Raw genomic sequence first — 16,382 nt, 5'->3', positions numbered from 1 at the left:
AACTCTTTCCCTACTTGCCCTTTGTCTTCAAATTCTGACACTGCTTTATCCACACAGAATAGCCTCTAAATAACATTACCTACTATGATCATGCCTTGAACTCAATGGATTCTTTGTCCATTAGAATATTTTATATAGTGCTCTGTAACATACCAGTAAAATCACTCATTGTTTTATGTATTAATTAAAAAACTAGCAGGGAAAGGAGTTGGGAGTTCAGCTTGTAGGTAATGGCAAGATCTAATGGAAGGCCAAAAATAAATAAATAAATAAAAATAACATCTTCACATCAGCCCAATTAAAGAAGAAAGTGAGAATCATGTTCTTCATCCCTAAAAAATTATAGGGACTTGCATTTAATACCTGATGAATTATTCAGTGAGAAAAGCAGTGATATTTGCTGTTAACACAAATAGTTTTAAACTAATTCAAAGAATAAAAAGCAGTTTTCTAAACAGCAATAGAAAAGGTGAGTAATTATATATAATAATACACAGCAGAATCAAAGAGTTTCTGGAGATTATAAAAAAGACACCATTATAGTCATATTCTCAATGAGGTATTCTCAGTTCTTCAGCCAGTCATTATGAAAATGCAGCATCCCAGCCCTGACACTGTGTGGCCTAGTCTGGGGGGAGAGAGGGGAATTTTTTTTAAGCTCTCCCTGGCTGAACTGAGGAAAGAAAATTCCCAGCTGGACCCAGATTAATACCATAATATTCTATGGAGGTTGAAGTAACTGACTATAAAAAGATTATTAGTACTGAGTTTCTAAGACAAAGCTTCAAAAAGCCAAAGATTTATCTCTGAACCTCAAGTAAATTTTTGAGAAGTCATAACACAGGAACAAAGTTAACAGAGAGTATGATTTGCTTAAAGCAAACAGCTTTGTAATAGCACTAAAAAAAAACCCCAGAGCATCCATTCTACAACTTTTAAATCTCCAGATCTGTATCCTTCCCACATCATTCTATCCTCAAAAAAAGTTAATTTTTATAGTTCAGTGACAAGACCAAATAGCTAATAATATATTTTTTAAGGCTTCAAAGTAGTTTTCTGCTTTATTTTCAACTCTACTTAGATCAAATTACTCTCCAAAAATTTTATGGCTCTCTATTTAACCACATAGATGCAACAGAGTGCTGTGGATTGAACTGTGTGCCCCACACAGATACACTGAAATCTTAACCCCCCAATACCTGTGAAGGTGATCTTACTTTGAAGTAGGGTCTTTGCAGATGTAATCAAGTTAAGATGAGGTCATACTGGATATGGGCGGGCCCTAAATCCAATGACCAGTGTCCTTATAAGGAAAGAGAGAGAGAGATATCTGAAGACACAGAGGAGACCTAGAGAAGGCGGCCATGTGAAGGAGGCAGACATGAAAACTATCATGCCACAAACCAAAGAATGCCAAGGATTGCCAGTAACCACCAGAAGCTAGAAGCGGCAATTAAGGAAGACTTGTCCCTAGAGCCTTTGAAGGAAACATATCCTTGTCGATACCTTGATTTTGAACCTGCAGTCTCCAAAACTGTGAGAAAATATACTTCTGCTGTTTTAAGCTACCCAGTTTGTGGTAATTTGTTATGGCAGCCCTAGGAAACTAACAGAGGGGAATATGGGTTAATAGTTCCGAACCTGCTTTACTTGTACACTGAGGGCTGAATAAATATGTAAATAGATGGTAGATGGTGGATGTATCTCACTATTGGAAAGGGAAATTATAGACAAGGGGAAAAAGCTAAAATGAGCTCTGCTATACTGGATTAGAGTCAGAGACATCAGTATGAACTCATTTAGCTTAATATGGATACTTATGAATAGACAGAGAAATAATTATAGATATGCATGTGTACACAGGCGAGTATACATACCATATAGCCTAGTTCTGCCTCCGTAACGGTGTAGAAGCAATAACACCCCAGCGGTAACAAGCACTCCCAGCACCCAGATCTTGGTTTCTAAATACTATTCTCCAATAAAAAGAACCAGGGATCTTTGGAGAAATGGCTGATCCTAGGGCTACAGTAGGGAAGATATAAGATGACCATGGAACACCTTACACTACCCAAAAGGAAGTGCTCAAAAAACAAAAGGATGGGGATGGAGCACCGAGTGTCACAGGAGTTGACCTGAAAGAGTTCCCAATGGCAAAAGGTGGAATAATTTGAGCAAGAAAATAAATATTATTGGATAATAACCCAAAAGATAAATATACACAGTCCATACTAACATAAATAAGTGATTGGATAAATAAATCAATGAGGGAAAACAGTTGAGTCTTTCTTATAAAAGAATTCCAAACAACGTACCTAGATATTTTTCCCTCCAGGATGTAAAACTCTGTACCCCCACCCCCATTCTGAGTTTGGGCTGGACTTAGTGACTTGCTTCCAAACAGTAGAATATGAAGAGGGTAAAATAATAGTCCTATAGCAGAGAAATCTGGCAAACACATCTTAACTAAGTAATCAAAGTAAACATCACCAGTGATGTCATGTGAATATCATGTACTCCTTGATATGCTACGATCACCTGTAGTATATTATTCCCCAAAAGTACAGTCTCAGTCTAATCACGAGAAAACACCAGACAAATCCAGTTTGAGGGACATTCTATAAAATGCCTAACCAGTCCTCCTCAAAACTGTTAAGGTTATGAGAAACAAGGAAAAAGTAAGAACCTGTGACAGACCAGAGGAAATTAAGGAGACATTAGTGTGGTATCCTGAACAGAAATTAGGAACAGATGGTCACTGATGGAAAAATTGGTAAAATTCTAATAAATTCTGAAATTTAATTTAAAAATAAGTATGTGTATATATGGGCCCATATTGATATATATAAATTACTGAATAGATAAATAAGTAGGAGAGAAGGTACAAGTATGCCTTAAAGAATAATTCCAAGTATTAAATTCAGATACTTCCTCTTCCAGGAGGTGGAGTTTAATCCTTCCCCTCTGACTTGCATCCAAAGAACAGAATATAGAAAGGGGAAAAACTGTTACTGTACGGTGGAGAAATGTAGAAACTCTGATACTACCAGTTCCTGAGCATTTTTGAGGATTTTTAATAATATATATTGACAGTTTGTTCCTGAATTTCTCTGTTGCTGGTTTCGGATTTAGCTCTTGGGATCTGCTAAGAAAATTTGTATTGTTCTGACTTATAGCTCCCAGAATTTTACTGTTGTTTTCTCTTTTTCCCCCTGTCATTATTGTTTCTGGTTTTGTTTTGTTTTTTAATTTTTTTTCCTGACTTTTAGTGGGATTTCAGAAAGGAACAGAATTAGAGAACTGTGTTTAGTTTGTTATCTTAAGTTGGAAATTCGCTTGAATATATTTCTAGGTTAGTACATATGTAGCTACCTAATTAACTGAATACACCATGATATATTTAACAATTTCCCTACTGACAGACACTTGCAGTTCTAATTTTTCACTAAACAGTGTTACAGTGAATATTCTTGTACATATTATCTTTGTTCAGCTGTGTGTGTGCTGAATCAAGGATATATACACTTTACATACATTATTTATAGGTAAGTAATTTAACCTCTGTTACTTAAAGGTTGACCTCACTTTCCCTATCAGAGGGCTGTTGTGAGGGTTAAAAGAGTTAACATGTATAAGTGCCTAGAACATGGTTAACAGTTATATAGCTGTTAGTTAGCATTGCCAAATTGCCCCCTATAAAGGCTGACTACATATCCTAGTTATTAGAGTACTATTTTTCCCATCTTTGCTCAGATCCTGGATATTACAGTCTATTTTTATGGAAAAGGGGGCAATTTTGCTGGTGAAAAGCAGTATCTCACTGTCTAGACTTTCACTTCACTATGACTGAGTTTGATCATCTTTTTGATGTTTATTGGCCATTTGTACTTTTTACATGAATTGTTTATTTCTTTTATCTATGAAATTTTTCAATTATGAAATATTTAAAATTTTACAGATAAACACCTATTTGGGGGCATTATCCTTATTTGTAGGAACTCTTTAAATAATATGGATATTAGTTTCTTGTTAATTTGATCACAAATATTTATTCCTAGTATGTCCCCTTTTTTATTTAATATCTTTTATCAGTGCTCAAAATTTTTGAATTTCTATTAAAATCTGTGTTGTGTGGCTTAATATATTTAATGTAAAAATATAAAATAAATTTCCTATTTCCTAGTACTTTTATGATTTTTAAAAGAAATCATTAGTTCTTTGCTCCATTTCAAATTTAATTTTCTTACATTTTGAGGTCAGTATCTATTAACACTTTTTTCAGGCTTAATCCTTCCTTACTATTTTGAAATGCTGTCTTTATATCATGTATTAAATTTCCAAATAAACATGTGTTTTTAAAAAGTACTTAGGTTGGTATGTGTGCTACAGAAATCTACATATCTAATAGAAAGAGTAGGCTTGTTGTATTCTGTGATCTGTTGTTTGGGTCATCTGTTGTAAGCTGGCAGGAGGACTTTCATTCATTCTGTGAGTTACTTCCAAAACATCAAAAAGTAGGCCCCTATGAAATCCTGCCTTACTCTCAAACTCCTGGGTCAAACCTAGTCCTTGGCTTATCTCAGTGGTGGATCTCCTTGGAGAAGAGAGCAATTCTAGGAACCTCAAGTGATGTAGATTAGGTCATGTGACTCGTAACACAGTGATAAAAAATTTTTTTAAGAACTCCAATTCAGAGAAGTTAAAAAAAAAAAAAGAAAGCCTATCACAAAGCACATATAGGATGATCCAGTTTTATTTTAAAACCTCTATGTATGTAAGTAAATGCAGAGCAAAAGATGTGGAAGAACACGCAACACACTAATAACACTTATGACCTCTGAAAACAAAGCAAGGACTGGAACAGAGAAAATAAAGGGAGATTTTACTTTTTCTCTATTTAATTCTATATGAGTTCAAAATTTTCAAAGACCATAAATTTAATACTTGAAATATAAATTTGATTTAAAATTATGTTAATCTTTATGCTTTTTTAAATATTCATTTTTCACCTTTTTAAAATCAGGGTGGGGGGAGTAGAAAAATAGACACAGTAGTTGACATTAAGGAAAAGTTTTACAATCATTTTATAGTTCTTTTTCTCTTCATTTTTTTTCATTTATATTTATGTGACAAAATTTCTTGTTTAAGATCATTGCCTGAGTTCAGAAAGTTATATTCTCTCCCTCACAAGACCCACTGAAATAACAGAAAAGTAATAAAAGTAATAAAGTGGAAGCTCTTGACAATGAACAATATAGGACTGTCAACAACAAAAGATTACAACAGAATTCCAAAAGCTAGAAAATGAAGAGTGTTAACTTTTGAAAAAATACAATTTTTGGTAACGCAACACAGAGTTCATCTCTCTGGGGAAACATCAAAGAGGCTCTAAGCTCGTAAATATCAAGTACAAAAGTACGCTAAAACAAGAACCTTAACCGCAAGTGTGTGTGTGTGTGTGTGTGTGTGTGTGTGTGTGTATTTATGCATTGTTTCATTGAACACTATTGAGCACCCAGTACATACCAGTCCCTATTCTATGATACAAATAATTTACCCAAAGTAAAGCAGGGTTGTAGGTACAAAGCTGTGAAGGTGGCAACAGAAGTATCACTGTTTTAGGGAGCAGGGAAGGAGAACAAGAATCACTTTTCAAGGAATGATGGTAATACAAAGAAACTGCACTAAGCAATTTAAAAGTCATATAATTAAATCTTCATAAGACATTTTGAAAAGTCATCATCTCCAATTTGAAGATGAAAAATCTGAGGCTCAAAGAAATGAGAAATTATTCAAGGTTGCACAGATAATTAACTGATAACAGGTTTAACCAAAGCTTAAGCTCTAAATCACCATATTGATAAAAGTAGTCATTTCATTTTTTGAGAACTAGTTTACTCATTTATATAATGGTCTAATTAATTATATTATCTCTAAAGACCCATCCAATTCTAACACTATGACTAACACCAAAAGAAAATAATTCTACTTACCACTTATAGCTTAAGAAAATATTCCATTAGTATAATCAAAAGCTTGAAAAATATATATCTATATAAAGAGGCATTTTCTTAAATACTTAAGGATTATCACCAGTCTCTCACTGAAAGTAATGCCCTTAAAAGCAATTTTTTTTAAGATAATGAATTTTTGCATTTAGAGAAAACTAAATTTGTTTGGTTTAGTTTCTACTTCCTTACTGAAATCTAATTCTTTCTTTAGTGTATCAACTTCTTCTCAAAACTCTGACATCAACTTCAAAAGTAATGCACGTAGGGCTTCCCTGGTGGCGCAGTGGTTGACAGTCCGCCTGCTGATGCAGGGGACGCGGGTTTGTGCCCCGGTCAGGGAGGATCCCACATGCCGCGGAGCGGCTGGGCCCGTGAGCCATGGCCGCTGGGCCTGCGCATCCGGAGCCTGTGCTCTGCAACGGGAGAGGCCACAACAGTGAGAGGCCCGCGTACCGCGCGCGCGCACACACACACACACACACACACACACACACACACACACACACACACACAAAAGTAATGCACATAAAATACTATACTAAAATGCTATTTCAGATCAGTTAAGTAGAAAACTCCACTATACAACTGTCAATTAGCCTGTCAACTTTATCCCAAGGGTCCAAATATGAATAATACTTGAACAAATTTACAATAAAAGCAATAGTTCTAAGAGTATTCATTCACAAACTAAATAAGGCTGTGGAAAAAGGATATAAAATCTTAAATTTAGGGAAGGTAAAAAGAAAGTTAAAGAAACAGAAGCACTATATATTTAAATTATTTTCACCTTTCAATTTAATAAAAGAAGAGTATTTGTCACATAATACAGGGTTTTTCTGTAACTTGCCTTCCTATTTACCTATCCCTGCACCACCTTGCATATATTTCCTTACTTTCTTTGAGCTGTATGTTTTAGTCAACTGATACTATTTGCAAGACCATAATGAAATCAATATTCTATGCAATTGCTAGCAAAGTTATGACAGATAGTAACAGTTAAATAAGATTTTTTTTAACAGTCATTAAAACGACAGTGAGAAGATGGAAAAAAGATACTCTTCTCTATACTTACCACTAAGTGTAACTAAAAGCTCTGGACGTTATATATAAAACAAGATATAATTCAAAGTTAGAGAGAAGAAGGCAGACCAACTAGTGGTCTCAGGACTCAAGGAACAAGATGGTGGTGAACTCCCTGTGTTTTCTTTTTGTCTTGTACCTTCCAGACTTGGAGCTGGAAAGGCCAGCAACCAGAAGAACCAAAGGGCACAGCCCAAAAAAGTCCCAACAAAAGCGTGTTCTCCCTAGTCAACAGACCAAGAAAGAGGAAGCCTAACAAGACAGATGATTTTTAGACAGTAACCACGCTTCTTGAGGCAAATACCACAGAAAAAACTGCAGCCCTAACTGCACCCACACCAACGAAAATCAAGTGGGGAGCCTAGACTTCCAACCTTGCCAAGTTGTAACAATGTACTCCAATAACCCCACCAGGGTAGTATCAAAGAAGGCCAGGTAAAGCGATAGAACTTTCATCCCCGTCTGGCAGTCTGAAGCCCCCTCCCCTCCACCCCGCCACACACACACACACACACACACACACACACACACACACACACACGTTATGTTAGAGGAGGACTAATAGAAAGTGTAGACATTCACCATCACCCAGCAGTAGTGAGGCCACTCACACGGTGGTGTCAGTAATGATGATATGGAAAACCAGACTCACCACCTCCACCCAGCAGTAACGCACCCCCTCCAAACTTCTCAGATGTCAACAGAAGCCAAGGGGAGAACCTGGACTTCTAACTCCACCTGGCAGTAAGGATACAGTGCCTTTCCCCACTTCACATTCTCAAGCAGTATCTAACAACAATGTCTAACAGAAAAATTTAAATATATAAAATAATTAACATTTGTAAAATTTTTATTATGTTTACTTAGATGTAAATAAATATAGTTTACATTTATAAAACATGTAATAAATGCATAAATAAAAACAATATTTATTATGTAGTAAATAATTTAAATCCAGAACGTCATAACAAAGTTCTCCAAGTTTCAAATGAAAATCATTTATTATACACAAGAAACAGTAAGTTCCCAAACTGAATGAAAAAAAGAAAATCAATAGATGCCAACACCATGGTAACAGAATTGTTAGAATTCTCCGACAAACATTTTAAAGGAATCATCATAAAATCGCTTCAATGAACAACTGAACATGCCTAAGCAATGCCTAAAACAAATGACAAAACAGAAAGCATCTACACACAAACAAAAGGTCTCAGCAAAGAAACAGAAGATATAAATGAGGACCAAAATTAAAAATTTATAACTGAAAAATGCAATAGAAATAAAAATCTCAGCAGATAGGCTCAACAGCAGAATGGAGTGGACAAAAGAAAAATATTAGTGAAGTGGAAAACAGAGCAATAAAAATTGCCTAACCTGAACAACAAATGAAAAACAGAAGGAAAAACAATCAAACAAACAAAAAAGGACATAGCATCAGGACAATAACAAAAGATTTACAATTTGTGCCATCAGAGTCCTTGAATAAAAGAGGAAGAGGCTAAAAAAGTACTCAAAGACAATAATGGCTGAAAACTTCCAATATTCGGCAAGAGACATAAACTTGCAGATTCAAGATGCTGAATCCCCAAAACATGTACAAATCCCAAAAAGGAAAAACCCAAAGAAATCCACCTAAAGACGTTAAATTTCTGAAAACTGAAGACAAAAAAATCTTGAAAGTAGCCAGGGAAAAATGAGAACAGATTTGCCATCAGAAACCATGGAGGCCAGACAGAAGTGACAATACTTTTCAAGTACTAAAAGAAAAGAACTGTCAAACTAGAATTATATACCTACTGAAATCATCCTTCAGGAATCTAGGGGAAATCAAGACATTCTCAGTTGGGGAAAAATTAAGATAATCTGTCACCAGCACATGTACCTTAAAAGAAGGACTAAAGGAAATTCTCTGAACAAAATGGAAACAATAAAAAGGAACCTTGGAACAACACAAAGGAAGAGCATAGGAAGCAAAAATGTGAGTAAATACAACAGGCTGTCTGTCTCCTCTTGAGTTTCCCAAATTATGTTTGATAGTTGAAGTAAAAATTAGAACACTGTCTGATATGGTTATAAATATATGCAAAGGAAAGAGCTAAAATAATTTTATTATAAATGGGGTAGGTAAAAGGATATAAAGGGAGATAATGTTTCTACACTCCACTCAAACTGTTAAAATGGTAAGCTATGTATATATAAGTTATCTGTATTATATATCCACATTATATATGAAAAAACACATAATGTAATACCTAAACCAACCACTAGAAGAGATACACTTAAAAATACTATGGTTAAATCCAAGTAGAATTCTAAAATTGTTCAAGTAACCCACAGGAAGGCAGGAAAATGAAAATAGAAACAAAGAGAACAAACAGAACACCTGAATATTAATACATCAATAATTACATGACATGTAAATCGTCTAAATATATCAACTAAAAGACAGAGACTAGCAAATCCAACTGTATGCTGTTACAAGCAATTTAACTTTGAATATAATGTTACAGACAAGTTAAAAGTAAAAGAACAGAAAACATACCATTTAAACATTAATCAAAAGAAAGCTGGAGGGCTTCCCTGGTGGCGCAGTGGTTGAGAGTCCGCCTGCCAATGCAGGGGATACAGGTTCGTGCCCCGGTCCGGGAAGATCCCACATGCCGTGGAGCGGCTGTGCCCGTGAGCCATGGCTGCTGAGCCTGCGCATCCGGAGCCTGTGCTCCGCAACGGGAGAGGCCACACAGTGAGAGGCCCGTGTACCGCAAAAAAAAAAAAAAGAAAAGAAAGCTGGAGAGGCTATATTAAATCAGATAAAGTAGATTTCAGCACAAAAAAAATTACCAGAGATAGAAGGACATCATATAATAATAAAGGAGCCAATCCACCAAGAATACATAGCAATCCTAATTGCATATGCATCAAACTACAGAGCTGCAATATGTGCAGCAAAAATTTTAAAACTAAAAAAAGAAATGCACAGATCCACAATCATAGTTAAGACTTTTAATACTTCCTTTCTCAACAGTTGAACAACTAAACAGAAAATCATCAAGGATATAGAAAAAAATCAACAACAACATCAACCAACACGATTTAATTGACATTTACAGAACATATACCAAATAGACCATATGCTGAGACCTAAAAGAAATCTTGACAAATTTAAAAGAAACAAAATCATAAAGTATGTTTCTGACCACAATGGAGTTAAACTAGAAATTAATAACAGAAAGATACCAGAAAAATCTCTAAACACTTCAAAACTAAACAATATGCTACTAAATACCCCTGGGGTCAAGAGGAAGTCTCAAGGTAAATTAAGAAAATATAATGAACTGAATGAAAACACAAAATATCAAAATTTGAGAATCACAGCTAAACCTTGTCTGAGAGACAAATTTATAGCACTAAGTGCATACATCTTAAGAGGAAAGTTTCAAATCAATATCTAAGCTCCCACCTTAAGAACTTAGAAAAAGAGCAAATTAAACCCAAAGCAGTAATAAAGAAAGAATAAATAGCAGAAACCACTGAAATTGAACATAGAAAACAAGAGAAAATTAATGAAACAAAGAGCTGATTCTTTGAAAAGATCAATAAAATTGACAAATTGCTACCAAGACTGAAAAATAAAAAAGGAAAGATGACACAAATAACCAATACCAGAAATGGAAGAGGAAATACCACTACAGAGGCTGCAGAAATCAGAGGTAAGAGAATGCTATGAACAACTCTACATTCACAAATTTGACAACAGACAAAATGGACTACTTCCTCAAAAAAAAAAAAAAACTACCACAACTCATCCAACATGAAAAATAATTTGAATAGTTCTATGACTATTAAGGAAATTTAATTCATGATGTTAAACTATAAAAAAAGAAATTTCTAGGCCCAGATGAAGAACTCTAATAAACATTTAAAGAAGAATTAACACCATTCTACACAATCTCTTCCAGAAAATAGGAGGGAACACTTCCCATTTCATTTTATAAAGCTAGTATTACCCTGCTATCAAAAGAAAAAACATTCTTACCTATAGATGACATAACTGTCTACAGAGAAAACTCCAAGAAATATACCCAAAAACCCCTCCTAGAACCAAAGAGTTCAGCAGTGTCACAAGACACAATTAACATATTGATACCAAAACTGGAAAATTAAATGCCATTTACAATCACTCCTTCAAAAATGAAATACTTAGCTATAAATCTAACAAAACATGTATGAAACATGTATGAAATCTAACAAAACATGTTGAAAACTATACAACACTGGTGAATGAAATTAAGATCTAAATAAATGGAGAAACATACCATGTTAACAGATTAGAAGACTCAACAGAGTAAAGACTGCAATTCTCCTCAAACTGATATATGGACAACACAATTCCTATTAAATTCCCAGAAAGATTTTTTGTAGATATAGACAGAATTATTCTAAAACTTATATAGAAAAGCAAAGCAACCAGAATAGCTAAAACAAGTTTGAAAAAAGAATAAAGTAGGAAAAAAAAAAGAATAAAGTGGGAATTATTCTGGTTTCGAGATTTATTAGGCAAAGAAAATGAACCTTAATCTAAAAATCTCACACTGTGCAGAAAGGATCAGCATGTCTGAGTTTTCCACACTCTACGCATTCCAAGAAAGGTTTGGCCCCCGTCTGGCTTCTAAGATGCAACCACTAAACCCTTGAACTATCCTGCCTAATGAGAATGTCTTTGTTTGCCTGGGGACCTTGAGTAACTCCATATAGTCCATGCTAATAATGTGATTTTGTTTGGAGCCTTGAACCATGTAATATCAGCTTGACTTCTCAAGGGCTGGAGCCTAAGGTCAAAGGCAGTCCACAAAGGCAGTCAACCATACCAACATAACCTACCCACAGTAAAAATCCTGGACACCAAGGCTTGGATGACCTCACCTGGTGAGCAATACTGTGTATGTGGTATCATCACACACCACTTCTGAGAGAATTAATCACTGTCCACACAACTCCACTGGGAGAGGACAACTGGAAGTTTGGACCTGCTGTCTCCTGGACCTTGTCCTTTGCTTCTTTTTCTACTACTAATTTAAATCTGTATCCTTTCACTGTAAAAAAAAACAAAAAAACCATAACCATTAGTATAACAGCTTTTCTGAGTTCTAGCAAATAATTGAGCCTAAGAGTGGCCTCAGGGACACCCAAACATACACACATTATACAAAATTAACTCAAAATGGATCACAGACTTAAATGGAAAACATAAAATGATTAAAATTTTAGAAAAAAGAAAAAAGAAGAATATTCAAGATCTGGGACTAGGCAAAGAGTTCTTACTTAGCCTTGACCCCAAAAGCACAATCCATATAGGCAAAAACTGATACACTGGACTCACAAGCTTAAAAACTTTTGCTCTGCAAAAGACACTGTTAGAGGATGAAAAGACAAGCCAGACTGGAAGAAAATGTTTGCAAACAGAAGAGCCAACAAAGGATTAGTATCTGAAATATATAAAGAACTCTTAAAACTCAACAGAAAAAAAGGAAAAAAATCCAACTAGAACATGGGCAAAAGACATGAAGAACATTTCAACAAAGAGAACATACAGAAGGCAATTAAGCATGTGAAAAAATGTTCAATATTATTAATCTTTAAGAAAATGAGAATGAAAACCACAATGAGATATCACTACATTCCCATCAGAAAGGCTAAAATTTAAAAACCACCAAAGAAAAAAATTAACTAATTAACTTAATAAACTAAAAACCTCTAAGGGGTAGCAAGGATGAAGAGAAAGTTAGATCACCCATACAGAACCACTTCCACCACTGATGGAAATGGAATAGTCACTTTGGAAAACAGCGTGACAGTTTCTTTAAAAACTAAAATGCAACTGCCATACAACCAGCTACTGTGCTCCTGGACATTTACCATAGAGAAATGAAGACATGTGTTCACACCAAAACCTGTACGTGAATGTTTATATTTATAGCAGCTTTATTTCTAATAGCCAAAAACTGGAAATAATCCAGATGTCTTTCAGTGGGTTAATGGTTACGCAAAATATGGTCTATCCAATACCACCATTGCTAACTACTACTCAGCAATAAAAAGAAATGAACTATTGATACACACAACAACCTGGATCAATCTCCAGAGAAAAAGGCCAATTCCAAATCGTTACATACTGTATGATTCCATTTATAGGGCACGCTTGAAATGACAAAATTACAGAAATGGAGAATGGATTAGTGGTTTCCAAGAGTTAAGAAGGGGTGGGGGGCTTCCCTGGTGGCTCAGTGGTTAAGAATCTGCCTGCCAATGCAGGGGACATGGGTTCGAGCCCTGGTCTGGGAAGATCCCACGTGCCATGGAGCAACTAAGCCCGTGAGCCACAACTACTGAGCCTGCCCATCTGGAGCCTGTGCTCCACAATGGGAGAGGCCGCAACAGTGAGAGGCCCATGCCCCGCTATGAGGAGTGGCACCCGCTCGCCGCAACTGGAGAAAGCCCTCTCACAGAAATGAAGACCCAACACAGCCAAAAAAATTAATTAAAAATAAACTAATTAATTTTTTAAAAAGAAGAGGGGGGAGGGGAAGTGGGTGTGAGCAGAATAAGGTATACTGTGGTGATAGGAATGTTCTGTATTTTGACTATATCAATGTCAATATCCTGGTTGTGATACTGAAGTGTAGTTTTGCAAGATACTAAATGGGGGGTGAGATAAAGGGTATATAGAATCTCTGTGCTATTTCTTTAAATCACATGTGAATCTACAATTATTTCAAAATAAAAAGTTTAGTTAAAAAATGAATGAAGGGGGCTTCCCTGGTGGCGCAGTGGTTGAGAGTCTGCCTGCCGATGCAGGGGACATGGGTTCGTGCCCCGGTCTGGGAAGATCCCACATGCTGCAGAGCAGCTAGGCCTGTGAGCCATGGCCGCTGAGCCTGCGCGCCCGGAGCCTGTGCTCCGCAACGGGAGAGGCCACAACAGTGAGAGGCCTGTGTACCGCAAAAAAAAAAAAAAAATTTTTTTGATGATGGCCGTTCTGACTGGTGTGAGATGACATCTCATTGTAGTTTTAGAGAAATGCAAATCAAAACTACAATGAGATATCATCTCACACCAGTCAGAATGGCCATCATCAAAAAATGTAGAAACCATAAATGCTGGAGAGGATGTGGAGAAAAGGGAACACGCTTGCACTGCTGGTGGGAATGTGAATTGGTACAGCCACTATGGAGAACAGTATGGAGGTTCCTTAAAAAACTACAAATAGAACTACCATATGATCCAGCAATCCCACTACTGGGCATATAACCTGAGAAAACCATAATTCAAAAAGAGTCATGTACCAAAATGTTCATTGCAGCTCTATTTACAATAGCCCGGAGATGGAAATAACCTAAGTGTCCATCATCGGATGAATGGATAAAGAAGATGTGGCACATATATACAATGGAATATTACTCAGCCATAAAAAGAAACAAAATTGAGCTATTTGTAATGAGGTGGATGGACCTAGAGTCTGTCATACAGAGCGAAGTAAGTCAGAAAGAGAAAGACAAATACCGTATGCTAACACATATATATGGAATTTAAGAAAAAAAAATGTCGTGAAGAACCTAGGGGTAAGACAAGAATAAAGACACAGACTTATTAGAGAATGGACTTGAGCATATGGGGCACGGGAAGGGTAAGCTGTGACAAAGCGACAGAGAGGAATGGATATATATACACTACCAAACGTAAGGTAGATAGCTAGTGGGAAGCAGCCGCATAGCACGGGGAGATCAGCTTGGTGCTTTGTGACCGCCTGGAGGGGTGGGAGGGAGGGAGATGCAAGAGGGAAGAGATATGGGAACATATGTATATGTATAACTGATTCACTTTGTTATAAAGCAGAAACTAATACACCATTGTAAAGCAATTATACGTCAATAAAGATGTAAAAAAACAAAAAAAAATGAAGGAAGGAAAAATTAATACGATCAGAAGAACAATTTCATTTGATATATAACAACACTGAACATTATTAAATATTCGAACACTACTTTATAATTTCTTAGTTTCGAACAATAAAACATATCCCTTGAATTTTCTCAATCACAGCCATTCTACAAAGATTCACATCTAACCGGTAAGAATTCAGCTCACCTTCCACACTGTCAGAACAGGAAGTTCCAATGCCAGTGTCACCACTGTCAGAAGCTATACTATGTCTCCTGATATGGTTATTTCGCTGGTTAGATGGAACAGTTGTGGCCTGCCACAATGATTCATTACCAGGTAACCATGCTGATGAAGAATAATCTGGGCCTGCAAAAGAAAATATGCAGAAGTTAACATTTATAATGTCTGTGAGTAGACAGAAGACATCTTTTGACCTTGTAAAAAATGCAAGTAAGGTAAAATAAGCTTATTTTCTGCTGAAAATAGTTTAAATAGATCGGTGATACCTAAGATTCACCAAATAAACTTATTTATCACACATACACAAATTCAATGCTGATTTAGCAGCTTCCTCTGGCTGAAGAGCTCTGATTTCTGCTTATAGACATTGAACTTTTATACATGGAACTACTGTCTGATTTAAAATATCAACTCTATCATCAATCCATCTGGAAATGTCAGCACTCTGCTTTGTAATATTTGATAGGTAGGCATCTGTGATCCAGACACAGGCATTAGCTGAGAATTGGGACTCAGGGAAAATCTAATCAAATCATATTGCATGACAATGTAAGTAGAATGTGCTCATGGAAGGTCAAAAAAATCTATTTTTTTCTGCTATAACCTAACCACTTAAAATTTTAAATTCTTTTGCATTATTTTAATTGATTTTATTTCTTTAGTTATCTTTTGATAAAAGTTTAACACCAGAGCATCTTCCTGGCTTTTTGCTTAATTTTCCCTTTTGAGTTACGTTAAATCTTCATTGTTTAGCTAATGTATCACTTTTCAGTGTTCTCTTATAATCTTTATTTTCACTTACGTTGTCCATTTTTACTTAACTTCCATTTGCCTTTTTCTGATTCATCCATCATTTTACGTTTTTGGTCACTTCATTCTTTTATTGTCTACGATGCCACTCAAAATATACCCATGGGGTTTCCTTGGTGTAGCAGTGGTTGAGAGTCCACCTGCCGATGCAGGGGACACGGGTTCATGCCCCGGTCCGGGAAGTTCCCATATGCCGCGGAGCGGCTAGGCCCGTGAGCCATGGCTGCTGAGCCTGCACGTCCAGAGCCTGTGCTCCGCAACAGGAGAGGCCACAACAGTGAGACGCCCACGTACCGCAAA

General features: G+C 36.0%; 1 protein-coding gene across 2 annotated transcripts in view; it reads right to left on the bottom strand.

Moving 5' to 3' along the window:
- The window catches only part of CEP85L (centrosomal protein 85L), a 174,528-nt gene that overhangs the window by 135,412 nt on the left and 22,734 nt on the right, over positions 1-16,382 (bottom strand). For both annotated transcript variants that reach the window (XM_007454913.1, XM_007454912.1), the window contains exon 2: positions 15,237-15,398. In XM_007454913.1, coding sequence (XP_007454975.1) covers positions 15,237-15,398 — 162 coding nt within the window. The remainder of the gene's footprint in view (positions 1-15,236; positions 15,399-16,382) is intronic.

The sequence above is a fragment of the Lipotes vexillifer genome, unplaced genomic scaffold, assembly GCF_000442215.2.
Source record: "Lipotes vexillifer unplaced genomic scaffold, Lipotes_vexillifer_v1.1 scaffold58, whole genome shotgun sequence".
Taxonomy (NCBI): Eukaryota; Metazoa; Chordata; class Mammalia; order Artiodactyla; family Lipotidae; genus Lipotes; species Lipotes vexillifer.
This window is presented reverse-complemented; position numbering and strand designations above follow the sequence as displayed.